This window comes from Muscardinus avellanarius, assembly GCF_963383645.1.
Source record: "Muscardinus avellanarius genome assembly, chromosome: 13".
In the NCBI taxonomy this organism is placed as follows: Eukaryota; Metazoa; Chordata; class Mammalia; order Rodentia; family Gliridae; genus Muscardinus; species Muscardinus avellanarius.
In genome coordinates this window covers 6583263-6609508 of record NC_137799.1, presented here as the reverse complement: position 1 = coordinate 6609508, position 26246 = coordinate 6583263, and the positions used below count along the sequence as shown (strand labels likewise).

At 56.1% G+C, this 26246-nt stretch overlaps 1 protein-coding gene across 1 annotated transcript in view; it reads left to right on the top strand.

Annotated features, from left to right (window-relative positions):
* NCS1 (neuronal calcium sensor 1) overlaps nt 1-26246 on the top strand; it is a gene marked incomplete at both ends in the record, with an annotated part of 42504 nt that overhangs the window by 2571 nt on the left and 13687 nt on the right. Inside the window, one exon of the mRNA XM_080708681.1 lies at nt 25429-25453. Coding sequence (XP_080564807.1) covers nt 25429-25453 — 25 coding nt within the window. The remainder of the gene's footprint in view (nt 1-25428; nt 25454-26246) is intronic.

Sequence of the window (26246 nt, the reverse complement as noted above, 5' to 3'; positions counted from 1 at the left end):
GTGGTGGCTCATGCTTGTAATCCCAGATTACATATATACAATATATACAATATACATATATACATATATACAAGGTGCCCTTTGGCTTCCCTGTGAACTGACCTTAAAAGTATTTTGTGGGAACCCGGGTGTAGTGTTGCGCACTTGTCATCCCAGCATTCGGGAGGCTGAGACAGGAGGATGACGGTTTGTGGCCAGCCTCAGCTACTTGGTGAGGTCCTTTCCAATTCAGTGAGACCCTGTTTCAAACTAAGAAAAAAACATAGAGCTGGGGGTATAGCTCAGAGGTAGAATGACCCTGGGCTCCAACCCCAGTACCGAAAAAAAAAAAAAATTGTGGAGCCAGGCGTGGTGGCACACACTTATAATCCCAATATTTGGGAGGCTGAGACAGGAGGATCGCAGGTTCACAGCCAGCCTCAGCTACTTAGTGAAGCCCTCCACAATTTAGTGAGACCCTGTTTCAAAGCAAAGAATAAAAAATAGGGCTGGGGTGTCGCTCGAAGGTAGAATGCCCCTGGGTTCAATCCCTAGTACTGCAAAAAAAAAAAAAAAAAAAAAAGAAATACACACACACACACACACACACACACATATTGGCTTCCACGTCTGTGGTGTTGCGCCGGGTGTAGAGGCACTGGGGGTGGGGTGCAGGCCCTTGCCAGAGTCCTAGCAGGGGCTTGCTTTTCCACGGCGGCCTCACTGGTCCATGCCAAGGCTGCCCGGGCCTGCTGCTGACCTCGCGGTAACTGTGCTGGGCACGGGTGGAGATGTGGCTGGAAGAGATGGAGTTCTGGCCATCAGGTGGAAGCCAGCCAGGTAGCCTGTGCCCGGGAGCATGGGAGGCTCCGGCCTTTGTCCCTTTCTGAGCGCATCTGAGGTCTTAGCCTCACCCCACGGTGGTGGAGGGACCCTCGCCTCCGCCTCCTGGCTCAGCCTTGACCTTGCTAGCCAACCTTGAGTCTCTTCTGCCTCTTTCCGGATGCACAGGGTGGTGCCCCATGCAGAGCGGGCTTACGGAGGGGAAGAGGCGGCCTGCAGCCTTGGTGGCCAGCAACAACGCCCCTGGGACCCCAGCGAGAATAGAGCCAGGAGTGGTGGCGCACACCTGTAATCCAAGTATTTGGGAGGCTGACACAGGAGGATTGCAGGTTCTAGGCCAGCCTTAGCAACTTAGCGAGACCTTGTTTCAAAATGAAAAATAAAATAGGGCTATGTCACTTACTGGTAGAATGCCCTTGGGTTCAATCCTCAGTACCAAAAAGCAGCCCCAGCCCTTGCAGGATATGAGGTTGAGAGAGACTGGGTGTTACCAGCCAGGATGTTTGCTCTCTGGTTTGGGGCTGTTCTGGGACTCCTGTACGTCACGTCTCTCCTATATGATAAAGAATATTCTTTAACCAGCTGGACATGTGGTGTGTGCCTGTAATGCCAGCACTGGGGAGGCTGAGACAGGAGGATCACAGGTTAGAGGGCAGCCTCAGCTACTTCATGAGACCCCGTTTCAAGTAAAAAACAAAAAGACTTGGTGTGGTGATGCACACCTATAATCCTGGCGCTTGGGAGGCTGAGACAGGAGGTGAGCGCCGACCTGCAGTAACTTAGCAGGGCCCTTTGCCTGGCGCGGCCGTGCATGCCCAGCCCATCATCTCAGTACCTGGGAGGCTGAGACAGGAGGATCGCAGGTTCTGGGCCAGCTTCAGCAACTTTTGAGGCTCTTGGCAACTTAGTGAGACCCTGTTTCAAAATAAAGAGTAAACTGGGCGTGGTGGCACAGGCTTGTAATCCCAGCATTTGGGAGGCTGAGACAAGAGGATTGCGGTTCATGGACAGCCTCAGCTACTACTTAATGAGGCCCTTTGCAACTCAGTCAGACTCTGTTTCAAAATAAAGAAGAAAAAATAGGTCTGGGGGTGTAGCTCAGAGGTAGAATGCCCCTGGGTTCCATCCCCAGTACTGCAAAAGAAAAGAAAAGAAGAGTAAAATAGGGCTGGTGGTGTAGCTCGGATGTAGAATGTCCTTGGATTCAATCCCTGACCCTCTCAAAAAAAAAAAAAAAAAAAATATATATATATATATATATATATATATATATATATATATATATATTCTCTATTACTTCCTCCACCCAAACGTGTCCACCACAGTGGGCGAGGTGCGCTTGGAGGAGGCCGTATCTGGTACCATCTTGGGACAGATGGGGAGCTGGGGAGCTGGCTCCCTGAAGGTGGCCAGGCGCGGGTGAGCCCCCGAGGAGAGGGAGGGACCAGTGCAAGGAGGTATCTTCCATGGTCCCCTGCATCCCGTGTGCCGGGGCTAACCGAGGAGGCCCTCCTGCCTCCAGTGGAGACCCAGCCAGGCATCAACAAGAGAAACGTGGGTCCAACTCCATACACAGGGCAAGAAGCCCCCATGCTGTCAGGAAAGGGCTGTGTCCCGGAGAGCAGGGCCAGGTCCCGGCAGGCTCCAGGGCCTCGGCAGGTGGTCCTCCTTCTCTAACCGCCAGTGTGCTTGGTTGCGACACCTACCCACACAGCTCCCTGCCGCCCAGGAGGATGCGCTGAGGTCCAGGGGAGCCGGAAGGGGATGGAGCGTCTGGGCAGCAGATCCCTGAGGGCTCAGCAGCCAGATGTTCTGGGCTTCTGGCCCTTTCCTTGGGCAAGAAAATCTCTCCTTTTTGTCTGCAAAATGGGCTTGAAGGGAGGCCTTGGAGCTGGGGAGCAAGAGGGGTTTGCAAGGTGCCTGGCTCTCAGGGGACCCTCCCAGCCTCTCTTGGCAGTAGGTGGCTCCAGGGGTGCACGCCTTCTCCTGCAAGAGGGGCTCAAGGGATTCAAAGCCTGGCCTCCCGTGCAGGGCAGAGCTGGCCGGGGCCGGGGCTGGCAGCGCCACAGCGCCCAGCCTCTTCCCACAGCCTGCCCGCTCTACCACCGGGGCTCCCCCTATCCCACCGACCCCAGAGGGCCCCTGCTGTGTGAGGTGCGAGCCCGTGCCTGGCTGCGGCCACCTTGGGATGGTGGATGGTTGGAGCTTCTCAATTCCTGGACCAGCCTTTTCGGGGCCAGGCGTGGACCGTGGGGGACCCTGTCGAAGAGTGGGCCAGGCCCACATCACCCTCAGGAGGCCCTGGAAGGGATTTGGACATTTTCCAAGATGGGTGAGGAACCCCGAAAGGGAAGAAATGCGCCGTGTTAGCTTTGGCTTTGGGGAGGTTATTCGCGGCTACCATCCAAAGAAAGGGTGGTGGTGGTGGGAATGGAATTGGAGACGGTAATGATGGTGGAACAGAGGCCAGGAAGGGCAGATTCCAGGTATAATTAGAAAAACAACAGCCTCATCAAGTAGAGAGACTCATCAACCTAGTGAGACTGTGTCAAAGGAAGAAAATAGAGCTGGAGGTAGAACTCAGAGTAGAATGTCCCTGGGTTCAGTCCAGAAGTACAAAAAAAAAAGATAAATAACAAAAACTGGAGACTATACATCCAGGCGTGGTGACGCACACGTGTAATCCCAGCTTTTGGGAGGCCGGAGAATCACGGTTCGCAGACAGCCTCAGCTACTTAGTGAGGCCCTCTGCAACTCAGTGAGACCTGGTTTCAAAATACAGGATAAAAAATAGGGCTGGGGGTGTAGCTCGGAGTTAGAATGCCCCTGGGTTCCATTTCTAGCACACACACACACACACACAAAAAAAAAAGATTATGGAATTAAAGCTGGGGACATTTTTAAAAGCTTTTGATTAAAAATTACTAACTTGCTCTCCAGAGAGGGGGTTCCAATTTACATTTTCAGCAAAAATAGATGAGAGAGTGGCCACTTTCCTGCATTCTTGCCAGCACCGGGTATTATTGTTTTTTTTTAATCATTGCCAATTTTAGAGGGAAAAAAAGAGGAAGTTCAGTTTTAAGTCCATTTCTTGGATTGCTGTTCAATCAAATCCTAGAATCCTTGGGCTGGCGGAGCCTCTCGAGGTCATTGGAGTCCAGTGCCCTCGTTTTGCAGAGGGACAGATTGAGCACCACGGAGATAGAGCGTCTCTCCCAAGATCACACAGAAGCCATTGCCGGAATCGACGAGCCCTGGCGCTGTCCAGGGTGCCCGGCACTGGCGGGGGCCTGTTGAGTCCAGGTGGGGGCCTCTTTTTTTTTTTTTTTAATTGATTTTTTTTTTTCCAGTACTGGAGATGGAGCCCTGGGGCATTCTACCACCCAGAGACACCCCAGCCCTATTTTTTATTCTGTATTTTGAAACAGGGTCTCACTGAGTTGCAGAGGGCCTCACTAAGTAGCTGAGGCTAGCCGCGATCCGGATCCTCCTGTCTCAGCCTCCCGAATGCTGGGATGACAAGCGTGCGCCGCCACGCCCGGCTCCCATTGAACCTTTCTGATAGGCTCATCCTGCCCTGCATATCTCTGGCACTCAGTTAAGGGAAAACTCAGTATCAATGAAAAGGAGCATCCTTGTTACTGTTACCAAAAGTTGAAACAATTTGCACATCCCATGTGAGGTCTATTTGTCAGGGTTGTAAAGTAACCTTCAGTTTCCAGTTGCTTAAAATGGGGGTCAGATCTTGGCAGAGGAAGGGATCCCAGAGAATTAGGGGCTCCAAGGCGGACTCTGCCATTTGTCAGCTCCGTCATCCTGGAGGGGCGCTCTTGTCTCCGAGGCGAGATGGGGATGGACGGGAGTCCTTGCGCAGGCAGCTGCAGGCCGGGCACACAGTAAGTGCTCACTGCATGTTCTCCCAGGAAGCCGGATGCTGGCTGGCTGCATCATCAGACAGGATCACGTGGCCACCCTGCTGGGCAGTCCCGGGGCGCCCAGGCCTTCAGCTCGTTTGGGGGTGAGTGTAGACAGACATGGAGTGTTTCTGCACTTGGACCTGCGGGGTCAGTGGCTTGGTCCTGCTGCATCAGACTTGAGGAGTGGAACCCCAAAACACTGGGCTTGGGATCCTGTGCATCTGGGCTCAGAGGGGGAGAACAGCCTGCCTGGGCTTCAACCCCAGGTCCATCAGAGCCTGGACAGCGACTGACTCTGGAGTCTCTGCCCCCTCTGGGACTTGTGTCTCTCTCTCTCTTCTTGTACAGTGTTCAGATTGGCAGAGGGCGAGCCTCCATGGGGAAGGTACACCAGGGCCCAGCCCGAGTGTGCTTGGGCCCCGTGTCGGATGACCTGGGCCCTCCCAGCCTCAGACAGAGTTCATAACATCTCGGTTTGCTCATCTCTGAGTTGGGGATAATAACAGCCTTGTAACGCAAGGTCGATGTGAGGTTAGAAATAACAGACCCGAAGCCTGGCATGGCGGCGCACGCTCGGAATCCCCGCGCATGGGAGGCGGAGACAGGAGGGCTGTGTAGGTTTGAAATCAGCCTCGGCTACTTAGTAGGCTCTCAGGAGCTTAGTGAGACCCTGTTTCCAAATACAATATAAAATAGGTCTGAGAGGCGGGGCGTGGTGGGCACGCTTGTAATCCCAGCATTCGGGAGGCGGAGACCAGAGGATCGCGGTTCGCAGACAGCCTCAGCTACTTAGTGAGGCGCTCCGCAACTCAGTGAGACCCTGTTTCAAAATAAAGACTTAAAAATTGGGCAGGGGGTGTAGCTCGGAGGCCAAATGCCCCTGGGTTCCATCCCCAGACCCGCAAGAAAAAATAATAATAATAAATAAGTAAAATAGGTCTGAAAGTGTAGCCTGGAGGTAGAAAGCCCCTGGGTTCCACCCCTGGTATCACATACACACAATAATAATAATAAATAATATTATTACTAATAATAAACCCGAGGGCCAAGTGCAGTGGCACATACCTGTCATCCCAGTACTTGGGAGGCTGAGAAAGGAGGATCACAGGTTGGAGGGCAGCCTCAACAACTTAGCAGACTTTGTTTTAAAATAAAAATAAAAACTAAAAGGGGCTAGGGGTGTAGCTCAGGAGTAGAGTGCCTTGTACCACATACACACAAAGAAAGAAAGAATCGGCGTGGAGCTGGGTGGGGCCTCGTGCTGCTTCTGAGCGGTGACGAAGGGTCCCATATCACCATGCTCTGTGACCCAGGCCCGTCCATGCTTGGGTTTAGGAACTCATGTCACCGACCTTGCCCAGGAACCCCCTGTGGTCCCTGGGTTACGGATGAACCCCGGGAGGCTCCGAGGGGCCAGGGGAGTGGCCCCGCGGGGTTTGAGCCCTGGTCTGTCCGGCCCTGGCCTGGGCAAGGGGCCCTTGCCAGACACCTCTGTGGAGGCATGTGGGTGTCTCGGGCAGGGTGGGCCACGTGTGCACGCTCCAAGGGGAGGGACGGGGTCATGGCATGTGTCAGCAGCAGAAGAGGCGGTACGTCTGGGCATGCACGCACGGCGGTGTGTGAGCAGCTCTGTGCGGGTTGTAGTGTGGATGCCCTGGGGGTGTGGGTGCTGGGAGGGGAACCGGGTGGCACTGGGGCTCGGCACCAGTTCTGGGGCTGGCTGCCACCTCTCAGCTCCTACCCCCTGGCCGCAGTGGTCCCCAGGAGCCCAGGGATGTGGAAGGCCACTAGTGTAAGGAATGAGTGACAGAGACCTCAGTCTGCTAAGTCAGTACTTGGTGCCAGGAGTGCTGAGTACAGGTGCCGTGCCTGTGCGGTCTCCCTGTGGCTGGGAACAGGGTCTCAGGCCCATTTTATTTATTTATTCATTTATTCATTTATTTATTTATTACAGTACTGGGGAGGGAACCCAGGGGCATCCTACCTCTGAGCTACACCCCCTGGCCTATTTTTTATTCTATATTTGGAAACAGGTCTCGCTGAGTTGCAGAGGGCCTCACTAAGTAGCTGAGTCTGTCCGCGAACCGCGATCCTCCTGTCTCCGCCTCCTGAATGCTGGGATGATGAGCGCGCCCACCGCGCCTGGCTAGGCCCATTCTATAGATGCTGCAGAGGAGGCCCCAGCAGGGACACGGCCAGGCCTCCCGGCCGACCAGGCTCAGGGACCAGCATGGGGACACGGCCAGGCCTCCCGGCCGACCAGGCTCAGGGACCAGCATGGGGGCACGGCCAGGCCTCCCGGCCGACCAGGCTCAGGGACCAGCATGGGGGCACGGCCAGGCCTCCCGGCCGACCAGGCTCAGGGACCAGCATGGGGGCACGGCCAGGCCTCCCGGCTGACCAGGAGTCAATGTGGAGCTCGGGCTCTGGTCTTTGAGTGGCCAGAGCCATGCCCTTCCTGCTGAGCCCACCCGCCATGACCTCTGGGAGCCTCCGGACCCTAGAGCTGCCTGAGTGGGGTAGTGAGTGTGCCGCCAGTAGAGGCATGCAAGCAGCTGCCGGAGTGCCAGATGCAGGCCCGGGATGGCTGCACTGAGGTTGGACATGGGTAGGATCCTAGTAGCTGTGATGCGGGCACTCATGTTCTGTCTTCCATGGGGAGCTGTGGAAACCTTTGCCTCCTGGCACGAGGTGGAGCTGGGGCACCATGGGGAGGTGGCCGCAGGGCGGGTATTGGAGGCGTCCCAGGAGCCTTTCCCAGAGGCACTTGGGGTGCTGGCTCTTGTCCCTGTCATCAGAGGCCTTCTCAGGCCCCGCCCATCCCCGCGGGGGCTCAGGTGAGGACCCTGCACTCAGCACCCTCGGCAGCAGTGGGCACAATGGCACAGTGTCACTCTGCCCCTGCTTTGGGGCGCCTGTAGGCTCGGGCTGGGAGGGGTCTGTGCCCCAGGTGGGGGGGTACGAGTGCCCCTGCCCTGCCTGGTGCACCTCAGAAGTATCTGTTTGAAAGCCGAGGCGTGGTGGGCACGCTTGTAATCCCAGCATTCAGGAGGCTGAGACAGGAGGATTACGGTTTGCGGACAGCCTTACCTACTTAGTGAGACCCTGTTTCAAAATAAAGAATAAGTTAGCCTGGCATGGTGGCGTGTGCTTGTAATCCCAGCATTTGGGAGGCTGAGACAGGAGGATCATGGTTTGTGGACAGCCTCAGCTACTTAGTGAGGCCCTTTGCAACTCAGTGAGACTCTGTTTCAAAAAATAAAAAAGAATTTAAAAAATAGGGCAGGGGGTGTAGCTCAAAGGTAAAATGCCTTTGGGTTCCATCAGTACTGCAAAAAGAAAGAAAGAAAGAAAGAAAGAAAGAAAGAAAGAAAGAAAGAAAGAAAGAAAGAAAGAGAGAAAAAAATAGGGCTGGGGTGTAGCTCGGAGGTAGAATGCCTCTGGGTTCCATCCCTAGTACCGCCATAAAATTAAAAAAAAAAAAAAAAAGAAGTGTCAGTTGGACAAGGAGGAGGCCTAGTCTTCCTGGGCACCACGACAGAGGGCCCAGAGTGACTTGTCTTTGAGGTCGGTCACATCCTGTGGCCCTTGGTGGCTGTGTGAGAGCCCAGAGCCACCCCAGGGGCCATCTCCTCCTCCATAGGATGCCTGGAGCTTTCCCAAGTGCCGTCCCAGTCTCTGCCCCCGGGCTTCGCCTCCTCCGCTATGGGGCTACACTTCCCGCACTGACCAGCTTTCCCCGGGGCCACGGCCAGGAGCCTGGAGTCAGGGCCCTGGTCCAGCCGTGCTTGACACCTTAGGATGCTCCTGAAGTCTGGGCCCCCCTTTCTGTAAGGTGGGGTGTCACATTTCCAGCTCTGGGTGCCCCAAGCCAGGCCCGGGGCGCTGGCTGCCACTCCCAGGAGCGCCCAGGCGGGCTCCGTGAGGGCGCAAGGCTGCCCTGGCTCGGCACGCTGGGCTCCCAGGTGGCTCTGGGAAGCTGGCGGGCGGTCCAGCCCCGGAGGAGGGGGAGGGCGGCAGGAATGTGGCTTTGAGGAATGTTTAACCCAAGCAGAAATAGCTCTTGGCTTTTAAATTTCAGCTGGGGTTTTTAGCAGGGTTGCTGCGGGTGCAGGCTCCTCTCTCTCCAGACTGCGGGCCACGGCCACCGGCTCCCCACAGCTCTGGCCTATTGGGGACAGAAAGTGGCCCTTTTTTTTCTTTTTTAAACTAGAACCTGCTGTGTGAACCAGAAAAAGGTCTGGCTTCCAGCGCAGAAGCCTGGAACCTCGCTCCTTCCTCTCTGCATCCCAGTCTCCGATTTCTCTTCTGTGGAACTGGAAGAGGGGCGTTGTTGCACTGAGATGGTCTGTCTGGCTGTCAGTGTCAGAAGCGCCTGGGGCCTCCGGGCCTGGGTTCAAATCCAGCTCTTCTACTTGTGAGCTCAGGGACCTCGGCGGGAGGTGGCCTGGAGTCTTTCCCCGGCTGAGTGGCAGCAACGTGCGTGTTCGTTTATTTATTTTATTATTATTATTTTTTGCTACTTGAGATAGAATCCAGGGCATTTTACCCATGAACTACATCCCTAGCTTCTTGTCACCTATCTATTTTTATTTTTTGTAGTACTGGGGATTGAACTCAGGTGCATTCTGCCTCAAACCTACACCCTCACACCTTATTTTTTTTTTTAATTTTTGCAGCACTGGGGATGGAACCCAGGGGCATTCTACCTCTGAGTTATATACTACCAGCCCTATTTTTTATTCTTTATTTTGAAAGTGTCTCACTAAGTTGCGGAGAGCCTCACTAAGTAGCTGAGGCTGGTTGCAAACCTGCGATCCTCCTGTCTCAGCCTCCCAAATACTGGGATTATACCCAACCCTATTTTTTGTTCCTTATTTTAAAACAGGACCTCACTTAAGTAGCTGAGACTGGCTGTGAACCTGCAGTTCTCCTGTCTCAGCCTCCCAAGGACTGGGTTTACCAATCTACATCACCACACCTGGCTTATTTATTTTTAAATTAAATTTAATTTTTTTAAAACTGGACGTTAAACCCAGGGGCAAAGCTGGGCGTGGTGGCGCACACTTGTAATCCCTGCGCTTGGGAGGCGGAGACAGGAGGATCGCACAGGTTCGAAGCCAGCCTCAGCTACTTAGTGAGGCTCTCAGCAACTTAGTGAGACCCTGTTTCCAAATAAAATAGAAAATAGGTCTGGGAGTATAGCCCAGAGGTAGAAAGCCCCTGGGTTCCACCCCCAGTACCACCAAAAAATAAAAAAATAAAAATAAATAAACCCAGGGGCATTCTACCTCCGAGCTATACCCCCACCCCATTTTTATTTTTAATTTTCAATTTTTAAGATTTTTAAATTTTATTGGTGGTACTGGGGATGGAACCCAGGGGCATTCTACCTCCAAGCTACACCCCCAGTCCTATTTTTTATTCTTTATTTTGAAACAGGGTCTCACTGAGTCGCATAGGGTCCCATTAAGTAGGAGCCGAGGCTGGCCGCGAACGCAGATCCTCCTTATCTGAGCTTCCCAAATGCTGGGATTACAAGCGTGCACCACCGTGCCTGGCTTTATTTTTTATTTTGAAACACAGAGAGTCTTGCTGAGTTGCTGAGGGCCTCTCTGAGGCTGGCTGACAAGCTGGGATCCTCCTGTCTCAGCCTGCGCACCGGGCCAGCCGAGACTCCCTCTCCCCTCGGCCGTGGCGTGGTAAAGACGAGCTTCAGTTCTTGAGAGTCCACTGCTGTGGTCCTGGCTCCTAAGCTAGAGCCCTGGCATGTCTGAAGGACACATGCGTAGCTGGTCAGGCTGCTGACCGGCTGAGTTTCCCTCCCCAGCCCTCGCTTTCTGACCTGCCCAGCCCCTGCTGCCATCTGGGCGGGGGCTGGGTGTTTCTGTGTCTGGGGGATCCTGGGCTTCAGCAGGATCTAGTGGGGAGCTCAGACCCCTTCCACCTGCTGGGGCTGGGGAGACGGGGCCCAGGCGTCCAGCCAGCCAGCAAGGCCCCCTTCCCACTCGGCTTGCACCTACCTCTAGAAGCCAAAGAATCCTGCTCAAAGGCAGGAGATCGGGCTATTTTTGGCACTGTGGGGGAAACGTGAATGCTTTCCTTCTGTTCAAAAATATATGGTGTGTGTGCTGGACCGAGAGGAGCTCCAGAGCGCTCAAAGGCCGGGCCCGCACCGGCTCCTGCCCCGTAGATGGGTGAACACGGTCCCGCTCCCTCTGGGCTCTGCAGCCCACACGGCCACGTGGGGAGACTATTGTCTCCAGACTGCTTGTGACAAGCCCTTGCTGGGCCTGAGCGGAACATGATCTTAATTAAAACTATCAGCAGCCGTCAAAATAAAAGTAGGAACTTGCTTCAGGTGCCCTGGCCTGCATCCCCGTCTCCTCCGCACCCGCCACGGAGCCGGAGGGGCCATGAGAGGCGGTTTGCGTGCATCTGAGAGGAGGGCTGCAGGGGTGGGGAGGCAGTTCTGGCTGAGGGGGTCCCTGGGCTGCCTTGCCACCCCTCACTGTCTGATTCAGAAAGCAGTTCTGGGACGGCTGCCTTGGGCTCGGCCCTGAACCGCTGGAGACACTAGCAGGTTGGACCCTGGATTTCTGGGCCTCCAGGCGTTCACACTGTGATGGGAAGCAGCGGGCGGCAGTGGAAACATCCGGGCAGTGTAATCCCAGTACTCGGGAGGCTGAGACGGGAAGATCACAGGTTCAAGGACAGCCTTGGCATGTAGAGAGGCTCTCAGCGACTTAACAAGACTCTATTTTAAAATAAAAAATAGCCTGGCGTGGTGGCACACGCTTGTAATCCCCGCGCTTGGGAGGCGGAGACAGGAGGATCGCGCAGGTTTGAAGCCAGCCGCGCTGGCTTAAGAGACCCTGTTTCCAAAAATAAAATAGGTCTGGGAGTGTAGCCCGGAGGTAGAAGGGCTTCCAGGAACCCCAGTACCACCAAATAAATAAATAAATAAATAAATATAAAAGTTAAAATAGGGCTGGGGTGTAGCTGAGAGGTAGAATGCCCCTGGGTCCACCCACAAGACGAGGCACTGCGGGATGTAATGGGTGACCCACCTGGGCTGGGCTGTATCTGGAGGGCTTCTGGGAAGCCGTGACCTCAGAGGCTAGAATTACTAAGCACACATTGCTTGTTTTTCTGCAGTTTGAATTTTTTTTTAAGGTGGTATCAGGGATTGAACCCAGGGGTATTCTATACCCCTAGCAGCATATTTTCATTTCTTATTTTGAAACAGGGTCTCACTACGCTGCTGAGGGCCTTACTGAGTTGCTGAGACTAAAGTCTCACACCTGGGATCTTCCTATCTGAGCCTCCCAAGCACAGGGATCACAGGCGTGTGCCAGCGTGCCCAGCTATAATTTGAGTGTCTTGTTTACTAACCTTGACAGCCCCGAGGGAGGAGCAAGCGATAAGAAGGCTGGAAGCCGGGGTGGGAGGGTCTGCGTGGGAAGCTGCGTGTCTCAGGCACAGGGAACTCTCTAGAGCTGGAGGCATCAGTGTGGTCACTCTTGAGAACTTGGACGTTGGGTATAGCGGCCCTGAACCGCTGGAGACACTAGCAGGTTGGACCCTGGATTTCTGGGTCTCCAGGCGTTCACACTGTGAATGCGGGGCTGTGGTCAGGAAGGAGTGCTGATGGTAGAGGAGGTGAGCTGCTCGGGTTAGAATCACGTTCATCCTGCCTCCCCGGGCCCCGCAAGACCGTGGCCTCTCTGAGTGGCAGCCCCTGGCCCACGTGGCGGAGGCTGTGGTCACTGTCTCGGGAGACGCCTGCCTGACAGGGGTGCAGCGGTCAGCAAGGGGGGCACCTGGAGGGCGGCTTGGGGACCAGGTGGTGCCAGGAGGCCACAGGACAGACTCCAGGAGCCGGGGCCTGCAGGCGTCCCTGTCAAGGTCACAGTCCAGCTCTGGCAGCTCCAGCCAGGCTGATGGGCACAAGCCCGGGCCTCTCGGTGCCTGCGACCCTGGGGCAGCCCACCCTCCTGTTGAGCCAGCTCGGGCCCTCCTACGCTGAGTACCATAGCGAGTGGGCGATGAGTCACATCTGTGCCTCCCCCGTGGCGGGCAGGTTGGGGCTGCGCCTCCACCGTCCGCTCTTAGAGAGCTGGAGCTGCACTGCTGGTCTAGGCACCTGGGCTCCCACCCTCCTGGCCGGATGCCCTGGAATCCAGGCCCCAAAACCTTCCGGGGTCCCTGCGGAGCTGTTTCTGTGGTGCGGCTCAGGGACAGGACCTCGGCTGTGCAGGTTCATAGCGCCCTGCGCAGGAGGGGCAGGAGAAGCCCTGGCAGGGGGCGGGGGGGGTCCCTTTGGTCCTGGCTGGGCACCGTGCCTGCTTCCCTGGGGCTCTGGCTCCCTCACCCTCTAATCTGTTGTCTGGGGTTATCTCTCCCTGCTCCTGCCGGGAAGTCTCCATGCTCTGCTAGTCGTGACACTGGGAACCCTGATTGATCGGGCTTCTGGCCCAGCTGTGATGGAGACCAGCCCGGCACCTCCCACCGCCACTGCCTCCCGGGTGGGGGAAGCCGAGGACACAAGCCGGAAGGTGAGGGCTGGGCGGGCCAGAGGGAGGCAGCCAGGCACGACCTGCTTCCCATCGAACACCCATCCTGGGTGCCCGTGGTGCTGGCCCTGGTTATAAGCCTCCCCCTCTGGCTATGGTGACACCTTTATTAATAAAAGCAGCAGCCGGGCGTGGTGGCACATGCTTGTGATCCCAGTACTCTGAGGGAGTGACCAGAGGACCACGGATGGCGGGTGGAGGCCAGCCTTACCTACTGAGGCCCTCTGCAACTCAGTGAGTCTGTTTCAAAATAAAGAAGAAAAAGTAGGGCTGGGGGAGCCGGGTGTGGTAGCGCAGACTTGTAACCCCAGCATTGGGGAGGCTGAAACAGGAGGATCACAGTTCGCAGACAGCCTCAGCTACTTAGTGAGGCCCTTCACAACTCAGTGAGACCCTGTTTCAAAAAAATAAAATAATAATAATAAGGCTGGGGTGTAGCTCGGAGGTACAATACCCTGGGTTCCATCCCCAGTACTGCAAATAAATAAATAATAAAATTAAATAAATAAATAATACAAAATTGGGCTGGGGATGTAGCTCAGAGGTAGAATGTCCCTGGGTTAAATCCCTAGTACCACAAAAACAAAACAAAACAAACAAAATAATAGCAGCAATCATTAACCTTTGGGACCCGCCGCCTCCGGGAGCGCTTTGTTCTGGGGAGATGGGGCCTGAAACTCACACTGCGTGTGGCTCGAGCCAGGGACCCTCTCTCTCCTTTTTTTCTGGGGCAGCCTCTCTGGCCCTTCCCAGGAGGCCGCAGACCCCAGGCCAGGGTGGGTCCTGGCTGAGCTTGCCCTTCCTATGAGGGCGATCGGACACTCTGTGGTCGTCCACCCGATGTCTGTCTTCCCTGTTACAGCGGCGAGCACAAGGACGCATCTGGGTCCCTGCTACGCTGCCAGACCGCCACTGTCCACAGGGCTGACCAGTGAACAGCACTCAGAATTATTTGTTGGCTGGATGAAGGGCTGAAAACTTCCGGTGTCTCCTAACTACCCCACCCGGAAGGTGTCAGCACCCCCATTCTGTAGAAAAGGAAACGGAGGCTCAGGGAGGTCCCATTGCCCCAGGCCACACGGGCCAAAGAATGCTGCCGTGTCTGATGTGGGCAGTATTGGGGAAATCCTTGTGGAATCGGGCTGGAGCCGATCCCCGAGCACCCGGCTGGGCTGTGAGGTGTTGGAGATGGTCCCCAGGCGTCTCTAGGGCATCTCCCTAAGGAGATGGCCCTAAGGAGGCAGAAGATGGGGCACCCTCCCCCCAGCTTCACGACCAGCTCAGGATTCTCTTGGGAGATTCTGAAGTCCACGCATTAAAAGGAATGACTATGCGTTTTTAGAAAATGAGAGGAGAGCCGGGCGTGGTGCGCACGCTTGTCATCCCCGCGCTTGGGAGGCGGAGACAGGAGGATCGCACGGGTTCGAAGCCAGCCTCAGCAGCTTAGTGAGGCTCTCAGCAACTTAGTGAGACGTGTTTCCAAATAAAATATAAAATAGGTCTGGGAGTGTAGCCCGGAGGTAGAAAGCCCCTGGGTTCCACCCCCAGTACCACAAAAAAAAAAAAAAAGAAAAGAAAGAAAGAAAGAAAGGAAGGAAGAAAGGAAGAAGAAAATGAGAGGAACCTATCTACTTTCCAAGTCACCCCCTAAAGCAAACTCAGTCCCCAAATGTGCACATGTTGAGCACCTGCTGTGTACAGTCGTCGCAGCTTAGCTGCGATCGTGTCTGCGGTTCTGCCTCCTGAGCCCAGAGTGGAGGAGGATGGGGTTGGACATTCAGGCGGACACAGAGACGAGGACCTGGCCCTGGCTCCTGCCGCCTCCCGAGGCCACTGTCCCCTGGCGACCCCACCAGGAGGGTGTCACCACCCCATTTCATGTTGTTCCCAGCCACCTGCAGTCTGGGTAACGGGGACAATCAGAGACCTCGTCGCAGTGTCCTCGAGGCACGGGGTGAGATTAGTGCGGGCTAGCAACTTCTTGTTATTCTTGGAAGCCACGAGGCAAAGTACATTTTCCTGCAGTTTTACCTGGGGATGTTTTGGGGAAAGCTATGTAACTTACAGAAAAATGAAATCAATATATTTTATATCTTTCTATATTTATTTTGGTTCTGGGGATTGAACCCAGAAACATTGTACCTCTGCACTACGCACCAAGCCCCATTTTATTTTGTGTTGGGGATTCAATCCAGGGGCATTCTACCTCCAACCCTATTTTATTTTTATTTATTTATTTATTTATTTTTTGGTGGTACTGGGGGTGGAACCCAGAGGTTTTCTACCTCCGGGCTATACTCCCAGACCTATTTTATATTTTATTTGGAAACAGGGTCTCACTAGGTTGCTGAGAGCCTCACTAAGTAGCTGAGGCTGGCTTCGAACCTGTGCAATCCTCCTGTCTCAGCCTCCCAAGCGCGGGGATTACAAGCGTGCGCCACCACGCCCGGCTTTTATTTTTATTTTGAAACAGAGTCTCACTAGGTTGATGAGAGTCAACTTGCTGAGACGCTCCTTGAACCCGAGCTCCTCTGACCTGTCTGAGATTACAGATGTGCGCCACTGTACTTGTCTGAGATTACAGATGTGCGCCACTGTACCTGGCTACTTTTTAAATCTTGAAACAGGGTCTTACTAAGTTGCTGGGGCCTCAGTTGCTGAGCTGGCATTAGACCTGCGACCTCCTGCCTCAGCCTCCCAAATGCTGGGGTCACAGATGTGTAGCACCCCAGCCCAGCTCCTAACTTGATTCTTGGAGTAAAATAAACACTTTATAAATGTTGAGGCTGAATGCAAAACTTACAGAAGGGTTTGAGCCGGCGGGCGGCGGGCACGCTTGTCATCCCGCGCTGGGAGGCGGAAATGGGAGGATGGCGCAGGTTCAGAGCCAGCCACGTGGGCTTAGGAGACCCTGTTTCCAAATAAAAATGTAAAAATAGGTCTGGGAGTATAGCCTGGAGGTAGAAGGGCTTCCAGGAACCCCAGTACCACAAAAAGAAGAAGAAGAAGAAGAAAAAGGAGGAGGAGGAGGAGGAGGAGAGAAGAAGAAGAAGAAGAAGAAGAAGAAGAAGAAGAAGAAGAAGAAGAAGAAGAAGAAGAAGAAGAAGAAGAAGAAATAATAATGTTTGAGCACAAGATTCAAACTAAACCTTGCTTTTGGTGGCTGCTTGGGACACTGCGCCCCAATCCTGGGCGGCAGCACCAGCCCTCTCCCTCGGGGCTCTGTGGCTGCACCTTTCGGGAGGCCTTGAATTCTCTCAGCCACAGGGCCTTCCTCCAGGGATGTCACCTACTTGAGTCAGAAAATAGTACTTCAAAGCCGGGCGTGGTGGGCACGCTTGTCATCCCAGCATTCGGGAGGGTGAGACAGGAGGATCGCGGTTCGCGGACAGCCCCAGCTACTTAGGCCCTCTGCAACTCAGTGAGACCCGGTTTCAAAATATAGAATAAAAATTAGGGCAGGGGGTGTAGCTTGGAGGTTGAATGCCCCTGGATTCCATCCCCAGACCTGCAAAAGAAAGAAAGAAAGAAAGAAAGAAAGAAAGAAAGAAAGAAAGAAAGGAAGAAAGGAAGAAAGAAGGAAGGAAGGAAGGAAGGAGGGAAAAGGAAAGGAAAGGAAAGAAGGAAGGAAGGAAGGAAGGAAATAGTACTTCAAGCCAGGCATGGTGGTGATGTTTATAATCCCAGCATTTGGGAAGCCAAGACAGGAGGATCACGGTTTGAGGCCAGCCTCAACTACTTAGTGAGGCCATTTGCAACTCAGTGAGATCCTATTTCAAAATAAAGAATAAAAAATAAGGTTGGGAGTATAGCTTGGAGGTAGAATGCCCCTGTCTCCTTGGGCTCCATCCCCAGTACCACACACACAAGAAAAGGTAGTACTTTAATGACTCTAAAAGCAGGACGGGGTCAGAGTTTGCAGGAGAAGGGCCCTGGCTCTCCCCAGAAGAGCGTGGCACCCAGCGGGTACTCAGCCGCTCTGGGGCCTCCTTGGTTCTGACTTTCTCTACGTGAAAGCCTTTGAGCCTGGGCTCCCAGTCAGATGAAGCTGCCTCTGATCTCAGCTGCTCCGCCGCTGACCACGTGGTCTCATTGAGCCAATAGGAAACCAGGCCTGGATTTGCAGGCTGAGCAGCTCTGAGTAGCGGCTCCCTCCCTCCCGCCCGGCCTCTTGCAGACAGCAGCAGGAAGCGTCCCCCCCCCCTTGGCATCCGCGACCCCCACAGCCCTGCCAGCTGCACCTCCCACCCGGAGGCTGCCGGGCCCTGGGCATTCTATTCCATCACTGCCGCTCACCAGCGTGACGGCAGCAGGAGCTCCCAGTCTCATATGTGCCAGGCAGGTGCCAGCTCTCTGCCATCTGCACCCGCCCCCCTGGCCCTGATGGCAGCTGGGCAGCAGAACAGGAAAACCAGACCCAGGGGGGGCATGGTACCCGGCCTCGCAGTGGCCAGGTGGCCAGGTTGCAGGCGGCCTGCAGGCCTCCGCGGGGACGGAGAGCGTGGCTTCTGGGGCCCTAGTTGTTCCCCAAGAGCCCAGGCCTGTGGCTGCCCCTGAGGTCAAGGCTTCATCACCCCTCCCCCACCAGGCTGTCGCCTTCCTGCAGCACCAACGCTCAGTCCCTCACCACGGAGGTCAGCAGAGTGTAGGGAGGAGGCAGGGAGGCTGGGGCAGAATGGAGGCCTGGGAGCCAGGTGGCCACGCTTGTCATCCCAGCATTTGGGAGGCTAAGACAGGAGGATCACGGTTCGCAGACAGCCTCAGCTACTTAGTGAGGCCCTTTGCAATTTAGTGAGATCTTGTTTCAAAATAAATAATAAAAAATAGGGCTGGGGGTGTTGCTCGGACATAGAATGCCCCTGGGTTCCATTCCCAGTGCTGCAAAAAACGAAAAAAAATAAAAATAAAAATCAAAGGTCACGTGGGCGGCCTTGGGGCTCCTCCTGACAGCAAAGGCCTGTGACTCCCTGAACTGGAGATGAAATTCCGCAGCTGCAGTGTGGCGGCCTGGGGTCCCCAGCAGGGCAGGTCCCGGCCTTCCTGTTCTCAGGGCAGGCTGGGCTGGCAGGAGACTTGGTGGAGGCCTCTGCCCAGGAGTGTGTGTGGCGGGGGAGGAGCCTGGAGCCCAAAGGGGGCCCCCAGCTCCGTCTTGTGCGTGCTCTCCACCCGGGCAATCGTGGGGCTGGGGTGGGGCAGGTGTTGGTGGCTCCCCCACCCTGGCAGCAGCGTGGGATAATAATCCCCGGTGCCGGGAGCAGGGTGCTGCCGCTTCATGCCCGGCGTCTCGCGGGGGCGTCTGCGAGCTCTGGGCGCTCGGGTTTAGGGGGAGCCAGCCGCCCTGCAGGGACGCAGCCCCGGTTCTCTGGCTTGGATCCGTGCCACCTTCCCATCCCCGGCACCCTCCCGCTGCCCCTCCCGGGTCTGTGGGCTCGGCCTCCCCCGCGGGACTGAACTGGCAGTCCCTGGGGTCCTCCAGGGGCCGGGAGGGTGAGGCCAAGGAGCCGCGCGAGGTCGGGCTCTGAGGGTGACTGTCCGTCCACCCCCAGCAGGAGGAGCCCCTTCCTCTTCACAAACAGGGAAACTGAGGCCCCGGCAGGGGAATGGACTGGCAGACCCCTGCGCTGCAGCCCCAGGGAGACTACCGCTGCCATCTCTGCAGGAGACTGTCCGTCCTTGAAGGACGGGCCTGTCCCCAGGGCAGGGGCAGGGCCAGGGCCAGGCTCTCCTGGGGGCTGGAGTGCATGTGGCACGCCAGTCATCCCCCACCCCTGGGGAGGCGAGGATGAGGCTGGGGGCTTCTGCTGCCTTGATCTTTAGCCCAGGATGGAGGAGCCGCCGAGGAGGCCACCTCTGGAAGGCAGGGGACTGAGGAGCAGTGGCGGGGAGGTGTTGGGGGCATAGTCCCTAGGCCAGCTGTGGCAGGTGTGGTGCTGGAGAGCTTTCCAGGAAGCCAGGGTGGGCAGGTCTTGTTTGCAGCTGGTGTAGGATGGGGGGCAGGACGAGGAGCATTTGGGGACGGGACCCTGGAGGAGGAGGGCAGGGTCCCAGGGCTGGGAGGAGCCAAGGCCCCTGGGCTGTGTCTGAGGAGCACGGAAAGTGGCCAGGTCTGGCGGAGGCGCCTGGGTGCGGGTCCTCCCCTGGGGGGCGGCGGGGCCTGCGTGGAGCCCAGCACTGGGGGCTTGAGTGCAGGGGAGACCCTGGAGTCTCCCTCTGGGGGACAGCGAAGGTGGAGGGCGCCAGGGTGGAAGGGGCTACTTGGTTTAGTGAGGGGGTCACTGGTGGCCACCCACAGATGCCCGATTCCTCCCTCTGTATTTCACAAACCCAGGACTCCTTGATCATGGGGTTTCCCTTCCGCTGCAGTGGGGACCGGATGGGGCAGGCACTGGGTGTCTGGACACTGAGGGCCAAGGGAAGCGGGCCTGCTGGCCATCCACTGGTCATCCCGCTGCGGCAGCTGAGCGCCCGAGCCTCCGCGGGGCTGCCAGCCCGGTGCTCTGTGTCTGAGCTGAGCTTCAATCAGGAGAGAGGTATTTTGCTTTAGGGAAATGAAAATCAGACTCAACGTTGATCCTGGGCTCCTGGGACTGGCTCTGTGTTCCCTCAGGCAGTCAGTCGGGGCTGTGTGCGGGGAGGAGGGCTGGGGAGGAGCCTTGGGAGCCATTGGGGGGCTGGGCTCTCCACTTCTGCAGCCCGGGTTCTCAGTGGCTCCGTGGGGGGGCGTGGCTCTGCCCTTGGGTTCTCAGTGGCTCCGTGGAGGGGCGTGGCTCTGCCCCCACCCCAGGGCTGTCCTGGTAGGAGTTTTACCCTGTCCTGGAGAGGACTCTGAGGTTCAGAGAGGTTGGGTAACTTGACTGGGGCACCCCAGCCTTGCCAGGCCTGCAGGCCTGGGCCGGGTGGAGCGCTATCCTAGTGTGAGAGACCAGTTCGGAAGGTTCTAGCCCCAGCCCAGCGGCTGGCGGAGGGGGAGGGAGCCACAGGGCCCAGTCTCTGCGTCTGCCTGGGGCTCTGGGGACTTGGTTCTCCACTAGACACGCTCCAGGTGCTGAGCACGGAGTCACACGCATCAGGCGTGACTCCTGATAGAGACCTGGAGGATCCGGGCTGTGTCCGTGTATAGCTGAGTACGCCAAGGCTCAGAGGCGTAGGGTCATTTGTCCAAGTGCAAGGATTACAAGCGTGCGCCACCCTGCCCGGCTACTATGTTCTTGTTTGAAACAGGGTCTCATTAAATTGCTGAGGCTGGCCACAAACCTGCGATCCTCCTGTCTCAGCCTCCCAAGTACTGGGATTGCAGGTGTGTGCCACCGCCCAGCTGATAGTTCTGTCTTTATTGTCTATCAAGGAGTAAAGGAGTGGCACAGCCGCGGGCAAAGCTAGATTAGGAAGTAATGAAAACCAAATGCAGCCGGGCATGGTGGGCACGCTTGTGATCCCCGTGCTTGGGAGGCTGAGACAGGAGGATCGCACGGGTTCGAAGCCAGCCTCAGCTGCTTAGTGAGGCTCTCAGCAACTTAGTGAGACCCTGTTTCCAAATAAAATAGAAAATAGGTCTGGGAGTATAGCCCGGAGGTAGAAAAGCCCCTGGGTTCCACCCCCAGTACCACAAAAAAACCCCAAAACAAAACAAAACAAAAAAACCAAATGCAATGATGAGCAACGAAGTTCTCAGTGAGCTGGGTACGGTGGGAGGCTGAGACAGGAGGATCACAGGTTCAAGGCCAGCCTTGGCCACTTAGTGAGGCCCTCTGCAACTTAGGGAAACCCTGTTCCAAAATAAAAAATAAAATAGGACCCGGGCCTGGTGGCGCACGCTTGTAATCCCAGCATGTGGGCGGCTGAGACAGGAGGATCGCAGTTTGAAAACAGCCTCAGCTACTTAGGCCCTCTGCAACCCAGTGATACCCTGTTTCAAAACAAAGAAGAAAAAATAGGGCTGGGGGTGTCCCTCGGAGGTAGAATGCCCCTGGGTTCCATCCCCAGTACCTCAAAATTTAATTAATTACATAAAATAAAATAGGGCTGGTGATGTAGCTCGGAGGTAGAATGCTCCTGGGTACAATCACCAGTACTGTAAAAAACCCAAAAACCCAGCCATCTCCTGCGTGAATCTTAGACAGGTGTGTGTGGGGGAATCTCACAGGTGGTGCAGGAATCGCTTAGACGGGCCACCGTTTGGCAGTCACCTTGGGCCTGCGTCAGGGGTCACCTCCGCTGGGCTCACGCAGCACCGGTCCAGGTGGGCCGGATCGTGAGCCGGGCGGGGCTGCGCGCGGGCCTTCCTGGCTCCCCGAGCTCCCTGGCTGGCAGAAGGCTTGGGGCAGGCAGCCAGGCGGCCGGGCTGGCACCAGGGGTGTCCCTGCCTGTCGCCTCCCAGGCTCCAGGAGAGAAGCAGGTGGGCTTGCTGGCTTGGCGTGCGGCCAGGGGACACCTGAAGGGCGTGGCCAGAGCCTAGCTCCCCCACCCCAGATCCTGAGACTTTCACCGCCTGCTGACCACCCTGTGTTGGGGACCATCTCAGGGGCCAGGGCTGCTGAGGCTCGATGGGGGTGAGGGAGGATGGGGAGACTTGGGGGCAAGAAGGGGACCGCAGGGAGCGCCTCCATGAGCCTCAGCCCAGGCGCTGCTATTTATGTTATACAAGGCCAGCCCTTGCCAAGGTCGTACAAGGTCATGCGTTCATTGGGCAGCTTGAGGTGGGTGGGAGGGCGCCCTACCAGCATCCTTCCTGGGCCCTGGAGGGGCCGTCCCAGGCTGCCCATTTTGGCCCCGCTCTAGAACAAGCAAGCGGACCCAGCAGAACCTCAGTTTCCTGGTTGGAAAACCAGGCTCCACCTACGTGAGGGATTCCTGTGAACGTGGCCAGCAGCCCGCGTTCCTGTCTTCCAGCCAGCCCGAGGGGAAGCCGCCTGCCCGAGGACACACAGCTAGTGAGTTTGAGCTCGGTGACCGAGCGTGGCTCCGGAGCTGGTGGCCCTCAGCTCCCGGCTCCGGTGCAGAGGCGTCGGCATCAGCCCTGGGCCCCAGCGGCCTTCACAGCCGGAGCGGGCAGTGGGTCCAGGACGGCCCAGCCCGGGTTAGACCAGGAACTCCTGCTCTCTCCTCCCCCATCCCCCCCCCCACCCTTTGCCAGAACATTCTCTTGGGAAATCATTCTTTCACGCCAGGTCTGGCCTTCCAGGAAACCAGCATCTCCCAGCATATCTATTTCTCTCTCTATATATATTTGTATTCTTTTTTGTTGTTGTTTTTTGCAGTACTAGGGGTGGAACCCAAGGGCATTCTACCTCCGAGCTACACCCCCAGCCCTATTTTTTTATTCTTTATTTTGAAACAGGGTCTCACTGGGTTGCAAGGAGCCTCACTAAGTAGTAGCTGAGGCTGTTCGCGAACTGCGATCCTCCTGTCTCAGCCTCCTGAATTCTGGGGTTATAAGCGTGCGCCACTGTGCCTGGCTCTTTCTTTTCTTTTTCTTTTCTTTTTCTTTTTTTTTTTTTGGCACTGGAGATTGAACCCAGGGGCATTCAACCTAGGGCCTCACTAAGTAGCTGAGGCTGTCCACAATCGTCCTGTCTCAGCCTCCCAAGTACTGGGATTACATGTGTGCGCCGCCACGCCCGGCCCTATCATGGCTGTAACATGCTCCCCATAGTTCTCTTCCCCTCTCTCTGACGTGGGCTTGTGGGAGGAGGATGGTGCCAATTAGGAGCGGAGCAGAGGCGGACACCCACTCCACGGTCGGACTGTGGGTCTGAGCCCCTGGCCTGGGCTCAGATCCTCTTCTTGGCCCTGCCTGGCTCGTGGGCCCCGGTTTCCTCGGTAATGCCGTCCTCTCTGGGTGCTGCCAAAGGGGCTACTGAGCCGGAGCCCAGAGGTGCCCTGGGCACACACCCAGCTCACAGTGGGTGCTTGGCATTTGGTAAGCAGGCACCTGCTTGCTCTGAGCAGTTATTGTTTTTGTTTTGATACTGGGGATTGAACCTCAGAGCATTCTGCCTCCGAGCTACACTCCCAGCTCGCTCACCCACTCATTTATTTATTTATTTACTTATTTATTTATATTATTTATTTATTTATTTTGCTGTACTAAGGATGGAACCCAAGGAAATTCTGTCTCCGAGATACACCCCTCGCTAGCTTTATTTTTAATTCTTTATTTGAAACAAGGTCTCACTCAGTTGCAAAGGGCCTCACTAAGTAGCCGAGGCTGTCTGCAAACCCGTGATCCTCCTGTCTCAGCCTCCCAAGTACTGGGATTACAAGTGTGCGCCACCATGCCCGGCTTTAATTATTTAATTAATTATTTTGAAACAGGGTCTTGCTAGGTTTCTGAGGCTGGCTTCAAACCGGTGATCTTTTGCTCTCAGCCTCCCAAGTACTGGGATTACTTGCTGAGTGGCTGAGGGCCGTACTAGGTTACCGAGGCTGGCTTTGAACCTGTGATCTCCCCATCTCAGCCTCCTAAGTACTGGGATTACAGGTGTAACTGTAGGATTTCAGCAGTTTCTGTGAAGTGGTCTCCCCAGGTCTGAGCAGGGACAAAGGAATCAGAGACAGCCCTGGGAAGAGTCCAGCTCATTGCTTGGCTGACATCACCTTTTTGTTTGTTTGTTTTTTGGTGGTACTGGGGTTCCTGGAAGCCCTTCTACCTCCGGGCTATACTCCCAGACCTATTTTATATTTTTATTTGTAAACAGAGTCTCTTAAGCCAGCGCAGCTGGCTTCAAACCTGTGCAATCCTCCTGTCTCCGCCTCCCAAGAGCGGGGATTACAAACGTGCGCCACCACGCCCAGCCTGACATCACCTTTCTGTCCCCTCATCCGTTCCTTCTTTCGTTCACCCATTCATCCCGCAGGACTCTCTGAGCTTTCTCTCGTGCCCGGCCCCGCACCTGCGGGCCAGGAGCTTCTGTACCTATTAGGACTGGATTCCTAGACAGCTCTGTGTGACAGGGACTATGCCTGTGCGCCTGCTGTACAAATGGGGAAGTTGAGGCACAGGGAACTCTCCCAAGGCACACAGGCAGGGCAGTGTGGCCCTGGGGTGTTTGCATGTTCTTGTTTGGTGACTTTTAGAGAGAACCTTGGTTTGGTTTCAGCTTGAATGGAGGCAATACTTTTTTTTTTTTTTTGGTGGTTCTGGGGTTCCTGGAAGCCCTTCTACCTCCGGGCTACACTCCCAGACCTGTTTTTACATTTTTATTTGGAAACAGGGTCTCCTAAGCCAGCGCGCGCGGCTGGCTTCGAACCTACGCGATCCTCCTGTCTCCGCCTCCCAAGCGCGGGGATTACAAGCGTGCCCACCACGCCCGGCCTGAGTCAATACTTTTGAGAAAAAAACCCTTGTCTTGTTTATTTCCCGGTTCAGCAAAGAAGAGCTGTTTGTATTTGACTCAAAGTCCAGCCTTGAATGTGGCGTCTCCTAGGTTTGGGTTTAGCGTTCTCATGGTGTCTTGCCACTGAAGGGACCCGGCTGTCCCCGGCGAGGGCCTGGAGGGCAGTGTGGGGCGCTGCTGCGGCAGGCGGCGGTGGCTGAGTGCCAGGAGCCAGCGCCCTCTCCCACCATCCTGTCCACAGGACTGAGGTGTGGAACAGAACGTGTCTAAATGCGGGCTTCAGCCGGGCGTGGTGGCGCACGCTTGCCATCCCAGAACTTAGGAGGCTGGGACAGGAGGATCGCAGTTCAAGCCCAGCCTCAGCTACTTAGTGAGGCCCTTTGCAACTCAGTGAGACCCTGTTTCAAAATAAAGAATAAAAACTAGGGCTGGGGGTGTAGCTCGGAGGTAGAATGCCCCTGGGTTCCATCCCCAGCAACACACACACACAAACACACCAAACAAATAAATGTGGCTTCCAGGGGAAGTGAACCCGGGTGCCTGAGAGCGTCTTGGGGGCCAGCAGCAGCTCATGGGGTGTCATGAGGGGACAGGTGCATGCTGTCCCCCGCCGGGGTGACCAGGCCCTGGCTGGGACTGCTCCGCGGGTGCGCTGTCCCGTGGGAGCGAGCCTGTGGCGTGGGGCGGGCGGGCGCAGGGCGGGGCAGGTGGGGGCCCCCCCCGCAATGTCTGCCTGTGGGGCGCTGAACTCATGACCGCTTTTCTGTTCTCTTGCAGTCACTGAGAAGGAGGTACAGCAGTGGTGAGTAGCTGCTCCCCACTCGGTGGCTGGGGTTCGGCTTCGTGTTGGTGGGGCAACCGCCGGGGGTCCCGGGAGCCCGGGGAGGGGCTCGGAGGACGCCTGTCCGCACCAGGTCGGGCGGCCCTTGCTCAGCGTCTGCCGGTCATGGCGGCCGATGCAGTTTCAGTAGAACCGGGTAGGGGTGGGGGTGCTGGTGACTCTGTGCCTAGCCTGGGCCGCGTCTTTAAGGCCCTCCAGGCCCTGAAGGGTTAAGTCCAGACCCTGCTCACCCAAGGGAGGGGTTAAGTGAGAAACAGGTCAGGAGAGGGCCCCGTTCTGGCTTTGGTCTCCAGTCTCCGCAGCTCTGAGGCCCCGTCACCCTGACTGCTGGCTCAGGAAGGTGAAGAGCTTCCTCTTGGATGCCAGCTCCAGTCAAGCTCTTAGGCTGCCTGGGGTGCTGTGTTAAGAAGGATTCTGAGGTTCTATGTCATGGAGCAAGCAGAAAGTACTCCAGTGAGGGCTCTGGAGGTCGGTGGTGGCCTGGCCTGGGGGGGATTGTGCCGTGTTGTCTGTCCCTGTGCAGTATGGAACAGACGGGAGGCTCCTATATTAGTGAGCTCTTTTTCTTTTATTTGTGGCACTGGGGGTGGAACCCAGGGGCTTTCTGCCTCCGGGCATATCCCCAGCCCTGTTGCCTAATTTACTTGGAAACAAGGTCTCATTAAGTTGCTGAGAGCCTCGCTCAGTAGCTGAGGCTTGCTTCGAACCTGTGATCTTCCCCTCTCAGCCTCCCGAGCGCGGGGACCACGAGCCT